We start from the raw sequence: 18,728 nt of genomic DNA, 5'->3' as shown, positions 1-18,728 counted from the left end.
TTAAAGGTGAACTATCAAAATTGTTAAACCACCTAATGGTGCTGTTACAAATCCTAAACTTAAAACATTTTTTTATTAATCAAAATCGAAGTCTTCCCCCCTAAGTTCAAGTTCAATTTTTTGTCTGAAATCATCATACGAAATATCCATCGACTCTAGTCTCTTTTTAACCCCCTCACTTTCAGATCTGTTGTTATCAGGTTCATCTGACAAACGCAATTGTCCAAGTATACTCGCATCTCCAAATACATTCTCATCTTGACTTGTGGAACCGAACATTGCCTCAACGTCATCTCCAGGGCCACCTGAAATTGCATTTAGAACGCTAAAGAAGGCCATCAAATTAACTCCAGAGCCTTCTGGTCCCAAATCTGCTCCTTCTTTCAGCGAATTTTTTATTTCCTTATATTGCTTAATAAAATCGTTAACTTTGAAAGCCAATTCTACTGTGGAACCTATTTTAACCAAAACAGGATTTACTTTTCTTTTTGTATCGGTATGACCTCCAGTATCAAGGTCATAAGATACTTCATCATTGACATGATTTTTTGGATTATAATATCCTATTCTATTATCGAATTTATAATAATCATCAAATTGAAAACTCTCTAAATCACTAATATCGCTCTTATCCGAGTATTCATCATTTTCATCTTCCAATACAGATTCATTAATTTTATTAGCGTCATGTCGTGTTCCCAAATCATCAAACACAACTGTTTTCAATAAGAAATTATTTAATTTTTTATTTGCTTCCTTTTTTATTTCTTGTAGTTTTCTTGAATAACCTTTTGATTTGTGGGTCTTTATTGGCTTTCCGGTATCTTTTTTACTAATGTTCTTTTTATTTCTTTTTTTAAGCCTTCTCCTCCATCTCCAACGTCTGAAACAATTTGTATTTGCCATAGCTTCCTCTTTTTTCTCAAGTTCAAGTTCTTTTGAGTTAATTTCATCAGAAAGTTTTGCCATTGTATCTGAAACATTTAAAGTCATATTTCTAATAGTTAAATATCTGAAATTTTCAACATTTCCTAATTTTAAAAACTTATCTGATTCACTCAAAATAAAGAATGTCTTCTGTTGCATAACACTATATTTGTTTAATTCAATTTCATTCTTTAGACTGGAATTAATGAATCTATTAGGGTTTTCCAATAATACTGATGTTATTCCCTCTAATTTATGTTTTGTATTAGATAGTGTTCTTAAAAACTTATTTAAAATAAATGTATGATTATTTGCCAACATCATATTTCTTTTTATGTAATCGCAAAGGTCGTCTGAGAATGTTACATTGTTATTTACAATGGTTTTATACCCACTAGTCAGATTTTCAATATCAATCACCTCCTTTTTAGAAAGCAACAATTTAGGAAATCTGAATATTTTTTGAAATATATTTGGCTTTCCATAGTTGTGAATCAAAACCACCTTCATTGATGTTAATTTAACAAAACTATACATTAAAGCCTTCGAGGAATTTGATAATTCTTGTATTTGATTTTTATAGTAATTTATATAAGTACTCTCCAATGAATTTAATTCATTCATAATGTAATACATAATTTCATCAGTAAGTTTTAATAAAATAGAAAACCTTTCAACTATTTTATTATTATTATCTTGATCGTCTAAAGCCACTTCTTGGGTTACGGTTTTTACACTTTTATTTTCAAAAATGAGAGAATTCTCAAAATTTATGTTTATATATTTCTCTATATAATTTGATTGGTCTAATATTTTTGTTCTAATTACTTCTCTTAAGGATTCTGTCATTACTTTTCTAATTTGAATTGTTCGCCTGATAGGTAACTCTAAAAATTGATTTGGTGCCCAACACTTGACTCTATCTACTTTCTTATCTAGAGATATACAGTTTTGAATTATTGAATCTAATTTAAGTAGGTCTACTTTTTGTTTATCTAAATCAGTGAATAACTTTTGTAATTTGGGTGTCACCTCTCTAATATTTTTTTCAATAGTCATATATACAAGGTATATGCTTTTGCAAATTGCCTTTATACTTTTAATATTTACATTATGTGAACCCTCAGCACAGAATTTCTCAATTCTTTTTTTCAAATCAAATAAATACTCATTTATTTCAGAAACAGAAGAAAATTCGTCATCTGAACGATATGATTCATCTATTTTCGGTTCATTTTGAGTCTCAAACTTTGAGACAAACATATCAGTGTTTAGATCACTCAATGACTTGTCAACCTCATTTATAAATTCTAATATCGAGGTATTCCCCTCAATTATACTTGAAAACTCACGAGAAATATTGATTTGATCCTGAAGATAATATGTAAAAGCCTCCTCTGAGTTTTTGCTTATTATAAAAGCAATTGGATTACTAATATTTATTATTAATTTATTTATTATATCTGCCCACTGTTCCACAAATTGAAGCCTAAATGTAATTGCTGAATCAATTATCTTATTTATTTTATTGAATTTAATATTGAACAAGTTGTAGAATTCAAGGGAATTTAGAAACCATTGCCCGGGTTTCAAAGGATTCTCGTAATTAATTTTCAATATTGGATGTTCAATTGTATCCTCATTTTCTACATCACAAGATACTTTTTTCATATATCCAAAATCATTCTGGAATGTTTTTAGGTCCCAGTCAAATCTTGTCTTAATGTTATTGTACAAATTTATAAACCCTTCTGAAATGGTAATTTGATGGAAAAGCATATCAGAAGATATTGACCGATTAAATAAAGAATTCACAGGGTATTGAGTAGTTGTATTTAACGACTTTAGTAATTTATCCGTTCTATTGTACATTGATATAGCAGAAAATACTGTAGCATTATTTCGAGGCCATAAAAACATATTTTTAAATGATGATATTGATTGTTGTTGTCTCGAAAGATTGCTTAAAACCTCGTTTACCTTACTATTGTATTTATTCGTAATCTTATTTTCATCTTTTTCGTTTATTGTTTTGGTTGGTTTAAACTCAGAAACTAGTGATTTGTAAACCGGACTCAAGCTTTTCGAACAAACTGAAAGTGGTTCTTCGATATTATCCCTAATTAACTTCCTAAATGAATCTTCTGATTTCCTTATTATCGTTTCAATATTTAATGAAAGCCAATCCCAATCCAGATGAATCAAGTCCTTATTATTATTTCGAAAACTTAAACTGTATCGATTCATTTCATTTAATGCCTGTTTTTGTATTTTATTCATTATTGAATCATTTTCACTCGAATAAAAAATGTCCCAACTTGATGCTGCCTTTCTTAAGACTTCTGAACATCTCGATATAATTTCTGCTAAATTTTCCATAGAAATACACGAATTCACTCTCGAAATCAGTTCATTAGAACCGTTCAAGATTGAAAATAAAGCTTGTATAGATGTCACTCTGTTTTGTATGAACAACCAAAGGGAAAATATCTTATTATTTAGTACATATTTATTTAAAACATTTGAGGAGTATCTAAATATTATTACATTCAAGATGTTTTTTCTATTATTACAGTGACTCAATATTAATTCACCAATTGCTTCCATAAAACCACCTGCTGTTTTATTAATTGAGTTGAATCCCTGAAAATGACTTATACAGTTTATAAAATTCTTTACATTTTTTAATGTTATCTTATTTATTAGTTCTTCAATTGCATTCAATGACTTTATTATTGATTGCATATTCTTCTTTAGCCATCTCAATTTCTTTTCTCTAGACATTTCGTTTTCATTTATTATCCCTACATCGCATATGTTCTGAAATTTTTTTAATGTACTTGCGAATTGTGAACTTGAATCATCTGCTTGATATTTTTTTAGTGTACCTTTCAAATACTCATTATCCTCCTGATTTACCGGATTAGTATTTCCATTTAAAGATTGAGCAAGATACAATAGTGTATTTATCCCAGCCAACCCATTTTTAATCGTTCTTTTCTGTTTCTTAGTACACAGGTCTATATTTGTTAGGAATTTTTTATACTCCTTTCTAATCTGAAAAAATTCTCTCATTGAAGAATGAAAATTGCCCTCACATATGTTTATTTTGGCTTTTTCTTCCTTTTCGTCTACAGAAATGAACATATATTCCGAGGCTAAATCCAGATACTCGTCCATTCTATTCGATATATTTGCGCTTGTATTGTTTTTTGATAATATTTTTAGAGACTGCTTATATATTTCGTCATAATGTAACAAATTATCATTAATTCCCTCCTTTGAAAGAAACAGTGCGAATTCTTTATGGATTTTTGCTATTTTTGATACTTCTTGAGTTATTTTCTTTATTAATGACCATAGCTGGTTGCATTGGTCCTGTATATCCAATTCAAGTATGTTATTAAGAGATTGATCCATAAAATTCGTTGGAATTGTTGTTTCCACTTTGGAACTGATGCTCTGACTTTTATTACCTATTTCTAAATTTTCGTTATCAACCAATATTTCCTTTACATTTTTTTCACATGCTACATGTAAATCTGTAAATATAATCTTTATTAAGAATAAAGGGATAAATAATGCCAATATATTTTTACTAGATATCATATTAAATCATCTTTTAATCTTATGGCTATCATTTATTGCTAAATTGTATGGTTTCTTTAAAACGGAGAAAAAAAAATTATATATTTAAGTTTCCCGGTACAAATGTCGTTGCTCTCCTTTAAGGTTTAATTCAAAAAAAAAAATTTATTCACAACTAAAAATGAAAATTAGATGGTGTAGTACCAATGTTTGAAATATAGCTTCTACTCTTTCTCTATAACATATACTCGAACGCTTTTTTTAATTACTCACCCAGGTTATCAAATATCTTTTTTTTTGAGTCGGTACACTAAAGTAGATGCATTTACAAAGTGAAAATAAATCCGAGTATCGTTAGACACGCACATAAAATAGAAAATTCCTCTAGTACGGTTAATTCTGAATGATATGGCACACATTACAGGCAAATTTTACGCTATAGGACTTGGGGGACTTTCATCGGAAAAAAGCGACAGTGGCAGGATTTGAACCTGCGCGTGGAGACCACATCAGATTTCAAGTCTGACGCCTTAGACCACTCGGCCACACTGTCTCTACTGCGATCGGTTATCAAATTTAACTTAAATAATATAAAGCTCGTAATTTTGATTTCAAGACATTCGAATGAAACAAATGAAAAAAATTAATAGAAGTGGTATACAAACAGGTTGTTACAAAATGGAGGGCGAATGGTAGACTTCAAATACCAAATATCATCTCTTATAGTAACAGCAACAAAGGTAGTGAATAATAACATCAATTGCAAATTAAACTACCTAAAAATAACAACGCACGAAATAGGAACATATACCGTTTTATAAAAAACTCTATAAATCAAAAATTAGGATACATAAGGATCCACTCGCAATTCACAATAAAATAACGTGAGTGCAATTGCATGTTTAAATATTTCAAGTACGTGTTTATTTATCCCTTGTGAAAATAGTAGTAAGAGGGAATATTAATATCAATTAATTAAGATTTAAAAAAACTGTTTAAAAACAGTTGTTTCTGTACAAATCCATTTGATTTTTTAATTACAACAGGCAACAATTTATTTAACCTTTATTTCCTTATACTCGGAGGGTAGCAATAAATTGAACAGGTTTATGTAGTTGGGATCAATTCAAAAACTCTCAATTAAAAATTCTTAACTGTATAAAGCTTTTGTTGGGACTATATCAGATTCCGCTGTAAAAAATAAAAGCTCTCTCTAATCAGAAATATCAAAGCCCTTTGCAGCACCCTATGGCATCATTATGGTAGTGCTGTTTTTTGTGAATCTATTCTGGCATCTAGAAGACTCTATTAAAATATCAATATTGAAACTTTCATTTCTGCAAAAGCAAGTAAAAGTTCTTCCGAAAAAAATTTCAGGAGTCTATGCTCACAAATTAGCTCGAAATTACCTTTAAAAGGTCCGAATTGATTTTAGATTGGTAATAAACTCCAGGAGCGGTAATGACTTCTATCATGGAATCAAATTGATCCACCGTTATCGAGAATGGTACGTAAAGTTGTCTCATTTTCTTTTCCGGATTGCTTTATTTAGTAAAAACAAGCAATGTTACATATTCAGATGAATAAGGCTCAAATAAAAATAACCCATTGTTCTTGAATACTTGAACATCTCAAAATACATATTAAAAATTTCAGAGGCAAAATTCAAAGTCCTTTTTGAATTCCTCCCTTATCAACGAAAGATGCTTTGAGTTGTTTTGTTGAATTATTTTAAAATAACAGTCATTCTGACGAATCTTGAGTTTGAATTTCTTTTAACTCTCAAAGATAAAAACGAATTAGACGTTCCACTTGAACTTGGTATCAGATCTGCAGAACTGATAATCTAAGAAACAGATGGCACCATCTCGAATTTTTGTTGCACAATGAATTTTGATAGAATAATTAATCCTTAAATGTTTGTATTAAATGTGTTTCTTTAAAAAAATCGAAATCCGATTTCATTTGTTGTACTTGTGAGAAACCATTGTTTGAATCCATGTCTAGTAGACTTCTTCGATGAATTAACTACACCATAAATAAGGAATTGAGTTTAATATTAGTAGTAAATTAGAGTAATTCGTTATATTACTCCTTATTTGTTCCATGAAGTTCGAAAAAATTTAAAGTCGATCGAAAAACTAGTCTGAGAATACCTATTGTGATATTAGTATTACTTTGTGCAGGAAAAATGAGGCGTCCTTAATATTCCTGTTTTCGTTATAAACATATTTAATCTGAGTTCAATAAAATAGTGTATCGCATTTGTTCTGCTCATAAATAACTTAGAGGCACTTTAGAAAACCAATATTGAAGGATTTCCATTGACTGTTCTGGAAATTGTCTACAGTTCCAAGGATTGTCCTTAAAAATGCGAAATCTCGGAAAAAATTCGTCAGAATCCCTTCCTGGAAATAGAAGAAAGAACCTTGTTCAGTAACTCTTTATAAACTCCACATAAACAACAGAATCTTTTTGAATAATTTGGTGTCGTACTTGATTTTGAGTATTGTTCACTATATCCCACAATGTTATATTAAATTCAATAAGGATTCAGCTATCTTTATCATATTGGAATCGTCTTTTTCAAACAACTCTAGCAAATTCTGACGCAAGCGACTTTAGTCTAACCATTGCTTTCCTAAAGCAAAAAAAAAATCAACATCTATGCCATTATTAAGAATATTACATCTAAATAGTCCATTTAATGTATAATTTCTGGAATATAATACTGATATATCAGAAATATTAATTCCGTGATTTGATAATATTGTTGAAAACAATTCAATAGAAAAGTTTACAGTACTTAAATCAGCAGCTAAATTACGAAAACGTTTGTAACGACTAAAACCGTATATAATTCCTCAACATAAACTGTGTTTCCATAAAAAACCATAAAACACCATCTGATAATTAATACTGAATATATGCCACTATCAGAAGATAATACTTCTATGAATTGATTTGCAAGTGAAATTGTACTTAGAATTGATAGAGTTGGGTCAAAATAAGTAGATACTCCCTATAATAATTTATAACATTCATCATTCCTTCTTTGTACAATATTATACGAATTCAAGTAATGTTCTTTCTCTAAATACTTCTCGTTGATGCATAATGGTACAAAGCCCCTATAGGTGCGTTAACAAATAGAGAACAAAGGAGTTGAATTCAGCCATTAAAAAGAGAAATACCCATATATACCTTGTTTTTGACTGTAGAAGAGTGGTGAGGTTTTTAAAGCATTTGAAATGTTTTCAAAAAAATTGTACTAAAGGAAACAATGTTTGTCACAACTATACGGAAATAACAATTTCAATTATTAAAAAGTTATGTTGCTACTTGTTTAATATAAAGCCGATCTATTAATTAATTAGCACTAATCCTCAGAAAAAAAGGAATTAGCCAAAATTGTGTGAATTTATTTATTTTGAAGATCCGTATTTAATCTTTGAGACGTTCTTTGATTAATATTGTTATTTATACTGTGAACCGTTTGGTTCATTGTTGTTTGGTGGGGGATTCTGTGTGGATTATTGTTTCTATTGTACCCAATAGTTGTTTCCCCCAGATGGTTGGTTATATTGGCGTTATTTTTCTGTTTCTCAGATATCTTCAAGTGAGTACCATTGACACTATCATTATTATCTCCATTCTTATTATTATTATTAATACCGCTGTTCACTTCTATACAGTTATTATTGATATTACTAACACCAACATTATCATTGATGCTACCGCTACTGTTATCATTATTACCACTACTTGTTTGTTGCATTTGTTGTTGAACAAGTTGATAAATATGATTTTGTTCTTGTATCCATTTTGAATGTATTCTAACTCCCTCTTCTACACTTGGGCGTATGTCATCTATGCCTAATAATTCCCCCTTAGGGACATCTTTAACTGGAATTCTCTTCCACTTCTTTACGTCAAAAATGTGCCACTCCCCTTTTCTCTCATCTTTTTGAGGCTTGCAGTACCAAAGGTAAGAACTTGGATAGTATAACCAGCCTCTATTACAAAGCTCTACTGAAGCGAAACCCTGGAGTAAATCTTGGGGCATATTGTAAAAAATATAGAATAAAGTTTCCAGAGAAAATTTTTGGACGTAACTAGACTTCAAGCCAATCATTTGTGTAACTGCAGGTGGAGAATTTGCAAATGCTTGAATGTATTCATTATATTCTGGATTAGTTTGGTTCGATTTACTTGTATTCCAAGGGGAATCAAAATTCAAATACAAACATTCTGATGAATTTAAATTCAAACCCAATGTGGTTAGGTCTGTACCTAATGCTAAGATGTTCAAATCGGAATCCTTCATTCTAATCACGTTTAATATCCCCATAAGTCCATAATTTGTTCTATTATAACGGACAGCTTGTGGAGTAGTTTCAAATAATATCTCCTCAAGAGTCAGTTTATTATCAGAGGTAATGTCATCACCATAAATATTATTGATATTGTTATTTATATCACTGTTACCTATATTGTTGTCACTGTTATTTCTGTTGTTGCATACATTGACAATGTCATTATTACCTTTGCTTCCAATACTAGCGTTGTTACTATTCCTATTATTGTTGACACCGCTAATTTTGCTGATACTACTGCTACTACTGCCAATACCACTGCTAATTCTGTTGTTACTACCTCTGTTATCACCTATATTCATATTAGAATTTATATTTCTGCTTACACTGACGCCATTACCTTTATTATTAGCATTGATATTACCGATATTATTTTTATTATTTCCATTATTTCCGTTTCCAATCTTGACGTTAATCTTACCATTTCCAATATTCTTTCCGCTACCATTACTAGTAGAATTCATCAGATCACCTGTTTCAATAGTCCCACTTTTTCTATTGCTGCCATTATTATTACTTTCCTTGTTATTGCCCATATCATTGTTTCCTATATTGTTATTATTGCTACTCACACCAGCAATGATATTTCCACTCCCTATCTGGGATGGTGATCTTCTTCCTTTACTGAAGTACCTACTTCCCGAGTGTCCGTTTCTTCCATTTTGGCTCTCATGGTCATTTGAGGAAGACCCAACCCTCGTTTTTTTCAAGGTATCCATCAAGGACTAAACAAACCCAAAACACTCTTCTTACATAAACTCCGGCCAATTAAGTGGTTTTCAGGTCACAAGAGTGAGTGTTCGCAAACTAGGGTAAAGGTTTAAGCGCTTTTTTTTCCTTTTTTCCGTATTTCAATTTAAATTAGTGTAATTCATTCTCGGGGTAAGAGCACGCGCCATAGTGGTTTTCAGGAACAAAATTCAATGAATTAGAGAATAGCGCCCAATTTGGCATTTAAGGGCAAGTACTGAAATAGTTTCGAACTGACCAGTTAAAAATGAACCGTTTTTCTTGGAGAGATAGAAAGAAAGGAGGAAGCAATACTGCGATTTGCTCTAGTGTTGGAACTATTGGAGGTTTGTTGAATTCCAGGTACTTCTTCGGCCTGATGCTCCTGCTGATCTGGTACATTTGCACATGGTTTGTAGGTGCACAGTTACTTAAGATGGAGACAAGAGATGGAATTTATGCAAAATCCCTGTTTGTTAGTGAGTTAGATTCCGTTTCTTCTCTAAGAGAGGCAGTTACCTCGTCACCGAATGAGCGGAAAGTTATTATTTTTTATTCCTCATACTGTGCGTATTGCTATATGGTTTCAAACACTATCAAAAGAGTAGCAGAGTCTCTTCTTCAAACAGGAGTCAAGTTCTATGCATTTGAGTGTGGTAAAGGTTACAGTGAATGCTCCCTTTGGGGAGTTAGTGGACTCCCAAATATGAGACTTATTGAGGGGAATGGAAATAAAATAAATAAGGATGCAGTTACAAGTTACACAGAGTTTCCAGATATTAATTGTACAAGGGTTAATGAGAAGTTTATAGAATTCCCAGAAAAATTTACCCCAAAATTTGTCGATATCCCTTATTTCAAACATAATACTGAGCAATCCATTTCCATGTCTATTATAAGTCACGATAACTTTATTCTATGCTCAATAATTAGGGCTTTTAATCTCGAAAACATATATAAACCAATTCAGCCAGAATTACTTGTTTCAACGTCACTAGCCACTCTGAATAGTTTGGAAGCCGTTGACAAACAAGGTAGATGGAACGAGGAATCATTGAAGGTTAATCCTTCATATGTAATTGCTGATTCAGTTTCTGTAATATTTTATCTTTTGAGGAATTGGGTATTTTTTGGAAATATTATGAAAGAAGATGTTCATTATCTTGAGAAAAGACGTTATCATGCACTATACAGATTTGTTGAAACAAACTGGGCACTTATACCAAGTACCAGGACTAGGAAAAAACTCAAAGAGATTTTAATTTTTTTGAAGGATTTTTCTGCTGATCAAGAAAATAGTATATTTTCTAAATTATCTCAGGACGAATGGCAAACATATATTGATTCAATTCAAATTGAGGGAATAAGTACATCAATGAATAACAACGAGCCAATCCTTCGCGTTTGTAGAAAATCACTATTTTGTGGTTTGTGGCTTATATTTCATATATGGTCTATATCTCTACTTAAGGGAGTTAAGAAACAAGGAAGAGGGAACCCTATTTACAATGGACCTACACTTACTCCTAACCAGGTTGTTTCTAGAATTGCAGAGACAGTGCAGTATTTTTTGGTTTGTCAAACTTGCAGGGAGCATTTCCAATCAATGATCGAAAATAATACATGTGACAGAACCTCATATATTCCCCCTGTAGGCGGTGACAAATTTCCTGTACTTGAATATGAAGCTGAAGGTCTTGTGTTTTGGCTTTTCAGAGTTCACAATCTCGTTACTCTTAGAACTGCAACTGAAAGCAGCTACGACCATATGAAACAATCAAGGTCTTCTTCAGTTTCTTACGTAGGAATCAATGTTTCATTTCCGCCTAAGGGGTTATGCCCTGATTGTTACAGACAAAATAAAACTCCTGCAACTGTCACGAATGAAATGCTGGACAATTACAATAATCTTAAGTATGATGATTATGACAAGGATTTATTTGATAAAGATGCAGTTGTAGCATTTTTAGAATCGTATTATTGGGTTGAAGGATGGATTTTACCCGAGACAGATCTCAATGTTGCTATAAGTGAATCTAATATAGGGTTAACAGGTGATATTGGAGCAACACCTAATCCAGATCCTTTCATGGATGTAATTACTTCCAGTAAAAATCTTAATGGAAATAAAGTTGGGTCTGTTTTTGATGTTTTTCCAGTATTATACCCTATCATCACATTCTTCATTTTTTCATTGACTGCCTTTTATCTCGTTGAAACCGGACCTTTGCTTGAAGATCAGAAACAAATTAGTATTTAATGCTTCTATGCTTATCGTTATTTCTGTAAATTTCGTTTTCATTTTTAGCAACAAATTAATTGTTATTTTCACATATCGCTCTCTTCCAATCCAAACATCACCTCGAAAGGTACACCTCCTCAGAATGTTCGTTCTCTAGGACGAAGTAGATACACAAAAATCACATTACATAAACATGACAGCGCTGGGTTTCGTTCCGAAATAAATACGACTTAGTGGAAAAAAGGAAACTTAAAAGGCACTTATCTCCTATTGTTTATAATTTGAAATTATAACCTAACAAACTGAAACTGTAGTATGAGGAGTTAGAACCTCAATATCTGAACAGTCAACAAATCCACCCTCCCTTGGTAAAACCGGTGAACGTTTTGTGACTGGTGATTTTAAGCCTGCAACATGAGCATCGTGTCTCGCTGCATCGTTAGACCTAACTCTGTTGAGAAAATCCTCATTGCAACGACTGAGTCTAATGTGCTCTATCCTTACATTAATTCTCTTAGCTATCTGACGATTCCCAACTATCTTGTTTACAATTACACCAACTGCTCTTGGAGTGATGTTATAAACAACACCAGTACGGCCATGATAAAATTGATATGGCATTCCCTTGTGAATCGATGCATCAACAACAATGTCTACATAATCTCCAACTTTGACCTGTTTAAGGTAACGGGATATCATGGGCATACCCTTTTGGCGGAATCCCTTGGAGAACTTTGAACGGGTCCTTGCTCTTTTACCAAATGAATGAGGCATCTTGAACAAACTCTTCAGAAAATGCTGAAATTTACACTAAAATAAATTTTTAATTTATCTGTAACACCCCTAGATGAAAATTAAAATATAACCTCCTATTGCTTTATCGCTTTTTTTAGAGACGCGGAGACATAAATAAATTAATAATTACAGCGTACGTACATTAATGGCGCCAAAAGACTGAACAACAATTATTAGATCATGCGATCGCCCGTTTGGACCCCTAGAACACATGTTAGCAATTTATTTTGTTCAGGATCACGGACAAGAATTTGTGAAACAAACATTTTATAGGTTATTAGATATATTTATTATTTGTTTCCCGATTTTTCGTTATTTTTTACTTATTGCCGAGCATAACCCGAATTAGTGGCATTAGCACTGATTCGCATGTTTAAATCAGTAAAAAGAGGGTACATGCTTATTAAAAAAAATTATAATAGACAACTTTAGTAAAACAAAGAACAATATTAGTACTAGTTCCTTAATAAAATTTAACTAAAGTAACTGAAAATGGGAGATAGTGTATTTACACGTGATAATTATAACTTCGAAATGAGAAGAAAGGCCTCTTTCTCCAAGTTAACTGGAGCAGTTCCGAGAGGAATGACAGGAATGTACCTGGATGATTTTGATCCAACTGCAGACAAGAGAAGAGAGAAATTGTGGCATTTGATGGAAAGTTATCTACCTACTGATATTGAGTCAATTCAAAGGTCAATAGTGAATCATGTCGAGTATACATTAGCACGTACAAGGTTTAACTTTGATGACAATGCCGCGTATAGAGCCACTGCCTATAGCATTAGAGATCGTCTTATTGAAAACCTTAACGATACAAATGAATACTTCAATGAAAAGGATTGTAAACGTTGCTATTATTTGAGTCTCGAATTTCTATTAGGAAGAGCAATGCAAAATGCCCTGGTGAATTTGGATATCGAAGAAAACTACAGGAAATCATTGTTCGACCTGGGATATAATTTAGAAGCTTTGTATGATAATGAGCATGATGCAGCTCTTGGAAACGGTGGTTTAGGAAGACTTGCAGCATGTTTCTTAGATTCTCTTGCAACGAAGAATTATGCAGGTTGGGGTTATGGCATTAGGTATACATACGGTATCTTTGAACAAAAGATAGTTCAGGGACGTCAGTTCGAGCATCCGGATTATTGGCTTGTTCAATCCAATCCTTGGGAAATAGAGCGTCAAGACGTTACCTATGGAGTAAGATTTTACGGTACGGTTCGCGAGTTCGAAGAACATGGGAGAAAGAAATATAGATGGGTAGATGGTGAAGTTATCCAAGCAGTTGCCTATGACAATCCTATACCTGGTTTTGATACATACAACTGCATTAACTTAAGGCTTTGGAAAGCAACTCCATCAAAAGAATTCGACTTTAATGCCTTCAATGAAGGTAAGTATGTTGATGCAGTTTGTGCGAGGCAAAGAGCTGAGTATATCACTTCTGTGCTTTATCCTAATGATAATACTGAACAAGGTAAAGAACTTAGACTTAAACAACAATATTTCTTTGTTTGTGCAACCATTCAGGATATATTAAGAAGATTCAAAAAATCGGGTAAGGTAAACTGGAGTGATTTGCCAAATAAGGTATCTTGTCAACTTAATGACACTCATCCAACAATTGCTGTTGCGGAAATGATGCGTATTCTTGTTGATGTTGAGGAATTAGACTGGGACTTAGCTTGGAATGTTACAAGTCAGTGCTTTAACTACACAAACCACACGGTTTTGCCAGAAGCGTTGGAAAAATGGAGTTCAAATTTGTTTAATAAACTTCTTCCGAGACACTTAATGATCATTAATGAGATAAATCACCGTTTCCTGTGTGACGTTAGATCGGTACTTGGAGATGGTCCCTGGATTTCGAAGATGTCAATTTATGAAGAGGGCTGGGACAAAAAGATAAGAATGGCAAATCTTGCTGTTGTTGGTTGTAGAAAGGTTAATGGTGTAGCTGTAATTCACAGTGAAATAGTGAAAAAGGATTTGTTTGCTGACTTTGTTGAATATTACAGAAAGAAGGGTATTACCGACAAATTTATCAACGTTACAAACGGTGTCACACCAAGAAGATGGGTAAATTGTGCCAATCCTAAACTATCTCATTTAATTTCGAGTTGGTTGGGATCAGATAGTTGGTTAACTAATTTTGATATGATCAGAAGCCTTCAAAATAATATTGATGATAAGAATCTTCAAAAAGAATGGGATGAGGTTAAACAAAGCAATAAAGAGAGACTTGCGAGGTGGGTTGAAATTAATACAGGATACAAGGTTAACACAAGTATGCTTTTCGATATTCAAGTAAAGAGAATTCACGAATATAAGAGACAGTTGTTGAATCTATTCTATATTATACATAGATATTTGACACTTAAACACATATCTCACGAAGAAAGAAAAAAATTTGTTCCTAGGTGTTGTTTCTTTGGTGGGAAAGCAGCCCCTGGGTATGCCGTAGCAAAAACAGCAATCAAGATGATGAATAACCTATCCGTGATAATAAACAACGATCCGGATACTAAAGATTACCTAATGTGCATTTTCCTGCCGAATTACAACGTCAGTAATGCACAAATTATTATTCCGGCATCAGATATATCTCAACATATATCTACAGCTGGTACTGAGGCATCCGGAACGAGCAACATGAAATTCGTAATGAATGGTGGTCTGATTTTAGGCACTCTTGATGGTGCAAACGTTGAGATTCGTGAAGAATGTGGTAATGACACGATGTTTATCTTCGGTGCATTGGAACACGAAGTTGAAAATATCAGAAATAGAGCAAGGAGTGGTAACTATCCTATTGATCAGAGATTGCATGATGTTTTCAACTTTATACGTACCGGTGGAATTATGCTTGGTGATGGAAAGGCTCAGGGAGAATTCTGTGACATTGTTGACAGAATATGTAACAATGGAGATGGCCACATCGGTGACTTCTATCTACTTTGCCATGATTTCCCTCTTTATTGTGAGGCTCAGTCTAGAGTTGATCAATCATATAGAGACAAAACTACTTGGGTAAAAACTTGTATTAAAGCTGCCTCTTCAATGGGAAAGTTTTCAACTGATAGAACAATAGAGGAGTATGCCAATGCGATTTGGGGACTTGAACAATGTGAGAGACCTGCTCCCGAAACTTGTAGGAAGCTCTCAAATTTTACAGGCCAAACAAGTAAGAAGTAGATCTTCAATTCAACAAAGTGACTATAATGGGTGTTAATGTGGACTATTCTAGAAAATTGTATGAGGAATTTAAGAATTCGAAGGTAAATGACTGTTACTACATCAATTAGTGCCAATCACAGTTTTAATATTACCTTCCATTATGAACACTATATCCTCTTGCAATAGTTTCATTTTAAACCCTGTTGGATTTTTTGTCACTGATGTCCTTAGCTTGAACTAGGAAATCACTTAAGCACGTGATTATCTCGCCATTCCTATTATATTAGTCAAGTAATTTATTTGCAGGTTTGTGGAACATTCGGGGTTATTACTACAACATACTATTGTTTCGATCGTGTTACATATCGGCAATATCTAGTTTTATTTCGTAGAAACGCCACTTTTACCAAAGCCAAGAAAAGTTACAGAAAGGTAGCATTACCTGACCTTCAGTAAATAATAATCTCCAAAATTGACACACTACTACTCACATAGAGTTATTGTGAGAGGTTATTTTAGAATTTAATTTAATATCAAACAGACAGTTAATACAAAATGAGCTCGATTTATATTCAAAATAAAATCAATTGGGTGTTGGTCTGGCGAAAAAAGGGATACGAACTTTCATAGAAACTGTAAACAGTTTTTTTGTTATTTCCACTTGTCAACGTCTATTTAATCTCAAAAATCACCTCAAGTAGTCCCATTAATACCCTAAATTTATACATAGTAAATAAGTTGTATTCATTGAAATACGTTATTAAGAGAAATGGTAACCAAATTTGAGCTGCTCTTTAAATTTTGATTCAATCTTTTTTATTACGTACCTAATCTCCTTTTGAGACGGTTTGATTCACCCCCAGTAAGGCGTTCTTTTCTCCATCAAAACCCACAAATATTTCCCTACTCAAATTTGGGTTGTTTGTGAGAAGGGAAATGTGCAAAAATCAAATGAGCGCCATTAATTTTTTTACTAGGTGCCCAGTTTGGGGCCTACGTGAAATCAAAGCATGGAATTTCATATCTTTTTGAAGCGCCTGTGAAGTAAAATAAATCTTTAAAGTCGTGAAATTAAATACAATTGCAAACAAACATTTTAAATATTCAATTATGTCCTAATCATGGAAGAAAATAACAATTCTAGGAAAAGGGTGACTGTGGTGGATAGCCGAGTCAAGGTTACTTCAAGAGCAAAAATGAGGTTAATATACGACGTGTTGTCAGTTTGTTATTTCGCTACAGATTGGATGATAATGTTTTTAGATTGTGGACCAAATTATTTTAGTTTTTTCTATTACTTGACAAACTGGGGATGGACCTCTACCTTACTCTTTTATATAGTTGCAACATTGGTTGATTACGAACGTTGTACAAGGGTGAATGTTTCGTTTCCATTAATATATATGTGCACATTTTTAAGGGAACTTAGTGTTTCCCTTCAAAGTGTAATCGTACCATTTTTCTGGATTATTGTTTATCCAAAAGAAAGGTGGAGGCCTATTCATTGGGAGGTGCAAATGCATGGGATGGGACTTGTCTTCATTTGTATTGATTACCTTATCCGCGTGTCCAATTTCTCAACATTAACTACTGCTAATTTGCTAACGGTTGTGTTCTCATATCTAGTTCTGAATTATCTCGTTGTTAATAAACTAGAAACAATGATATATCCAGGAATAACCTATAACACTCTTGAATCTTGGCTAGTCGTCGGTTTGGCCATGGTACTAGTGCTCATTGCTCACCAAATAGCTGTCATTGCTACAATGTGTATTTCTCTTAAAGACAAAATTTGGAGCAAACACAAAGATGATCACTTTGTCAAGAAGAGTTTAAGAATTATAAAAAAGGCGCAAGAACTTAGAAAAACACACGGAGTAAGGAAGAGACTGGGGTCTATATTTGTTGGATAAAAGTAAGGTATAAAAAACGTTGGGAGTGTTAATAAAAATAATTCATCTGTAAAATAATATAACTAAGAAAAAATAGGTTGCGAATAGTCACAAATGCAACGGAAACGCACTGCTTGAATTGGGTTGTGGTGACAGTGGTTGTGATGAAAAAAATACGCACTTAGGTAAAATAACTTATATTTTTGTGCCTGAAAATAAGTATCTCTAACATTATTTCCCTTCCCTTACCTCTTTCAAAGGAGTATATCTGCGCTTTTAAAGACCTCGAAATATTATGCGGGTGGAATTTAAGGAGGCGCACAAGACGTATAGTTTTAATCAATACGAGACAAAATGAATGAAATTAAAGAAAAATAATCTTGAAAGTGTCGCGCGTAACATCCCCAAAACTGTACATTAGTATAGGAGTTTAGAAAGAAGTTAATAAAAAATGAACTCTGAAGCACCTACAAATGATTCCATTGAACAGGCTCGCCAGAGACTTAGGGACAAGTTTGGTCTCGCTACCCAGGTTGGAGGAAAAGGAACAGCAAGGAGGAAGAAAAGAGCTCAGAAACAATCACTTGGGGCCGATGCAAAGAAAATTCAGGCCGTGACTTCTCGCTTTAGATGCCAACTTTTCCCAGCAATTGGAGAGGTCATGATGATGAGAAACAATGGAACTTGCCTTTATTTCTCCAATCCAAGGCTTCAAGCATCCGTTGCTTCCAATACATACATTCTTTCAGGTAATCCGCAAGAAAAACTTACTAAGGATCTCCCACAGCATTTTAATCCAGTCGATCTAAGTGCATTTCTGAATGACCCAAAATTCCAAAAACTCCTCGAGGAGTCGCAAGCAAATCAAGAAGCCAGCGAAGATGACGATATTCCCGATTTGGTTGAGAACTTTGAAGAGGTTGAAGAAAAAAAAGTTACGGATGAGTGAAATCCTGTTAAACTTCTCGGAAAGTGGTGCAAGACCCACTAATGTTA

At 33.0% G+C, this 18,728-nt stretch overlaps 7 protein-coding genes across 7 annotated transcripts; 4 read left to right on the top strand and 3 right to left on the bottom strand.

Annotated features, from left to right (window-relative positions):
• Positions 1 to 75: 75 nt before the first annotated feature.
• On the bottom strand, positions 76 to 4,536 carry FG379_001193 (uncharacterized protein; the record flags this gene model as incomplete). Its single annotated transcript, XM_067326796.1, has 1 exon — positions 76 to 4,536. The coding sequence occupies one exon, from the start codon at positions 4,534 to 4,536 to the stop codon at positions 76 to 78; it is 4,461 nt and encodes a 1,486-aa protein (XP_067184445.1).
• Positions 4,537 to 7,936: 3,400 nt separating this feature from the next.
• Positions 7,937 to 9,610, bottom strand: FG379_001192 (uncharacterized protein; the record flags this gene model as incomplete). The annotated part of the gene is made up of 1 exon (XM_067326795.1): positions 7,937 to 9,610. One exon carries the CDS (start codon positions 9,608 to 9,610, stop codon positions 7,937 to 7,939), a length of 1,674 nt encoding a protein of 557 aa, XP_067184444.1.
• Positions 9,611 to 9,888: 278 nt separating this feature from the next.
• Positions 9,889 to 11,880, top strand: FG379_001191 (multi-pass transmembrane; the record flags this gene model as incomplete). The annotated part of the gene is made up of 1 exon (XM_067326794.1): positions 9,889 to 11,880. The coding sequence occupies one exon, from the start codon at positions 9,889 to 9,891 to the stop codon at positions 11,878 to 11,880; it is 1,992 nt and encodes a 663-aa protein (XP_067184443.1).
• Positions 11,881 to 12,156: 276 nt separating this feature from the next.
• FG379_001190 (60s ribosomal L21) lies at positions 12,157 to 12,636 on the bottom strand (the record flags this gene model as incomplete). The annotated part of the gene is made up of 1 exon (XM_067326793.1): positions 12,157 to 12,636. The coding sequence occupies one exon, from the start codon at positions 12,634 to 12,636 to the stop codon at positions 12,157 to 12,159; it is 480 nt and encodes a 159-aa protein (XP_067184442.1).
• Positions 12,637 to 13,149: 513 nt separating this feature from the next.
• On the top strand, positions 13,150 to 15,858 carry FG379_001189 (glycogen phosphorylase 1; the record flags this gene model as incomplete). The annotated part of the gene is made up of 1 exon (XM_067326792.1): positions 13,150 to 15,858. One exon carries the CDS (start codon positions 13,150 to 13,152, stop codon positions 15,856 to 15,858), a length of 2,709 nt encoding a protein of 902 aa, XP_067184441.1.
• A 1,103-nt stretch (positions 15,859 to 16,961) lies between these two features.
• FG379_001188 (uncharacterized protein) lies at positions 16,962 to 17,753 on the top strand (the record flags this gene model as incomplete). Its single annotated transcript, XM_067326791.1, has 1 exon — positions 16,962 to 17,753. The coding sequence occupies one exon, from the start codon at positions 16,962 to 16,964 to the stop codon at positions 17,751 to 17,753; it is 792 nt and encodes a 263-aa protein (XP_067184440.1).
• Positions 17,754 to 18,183: 430 nt separating this feature from the next.
• On the top strand, positions 18,184 to 18,681 carry FG379_001187 (BTF domain; the record flags this gene model as incomplete). Its single annotated transcript, XM_067326790.1, has 1 exon — positions 18,184 to 18,681. One exon carries the CDS (start codon positions 18,184 to 18,186, stop codon positions 18,679 to 18,681), a length of 498 nt encoding a protein of 165 aa, XP_067184439.1.
• Between the last annotated feature and the right edge of the window lie 47 nt (positions 18,682 to 18,728).

The sequence above is a fragment of the Cryptosporidium bovis genome, assembly GCF_009768925.1.
Source record: "Cryptosporidium bovis isolate 45015 chromosome Unknown contig_20, whole genome shotgun sequence".
In the NCBI taxonomy this organism is placed as follows: Eukaryota; Apicomplexa; class Conoidasida; order Eucoccidiorida; family Cryptosporidiidae; genus Cryptosporidium; species Cryptosporidium bovis.
The sequence above is the reverse complement of the archived record's forward strand: the minus strand, read 5'-3'. Positions and strand labels throughout refer to the sequence as shown.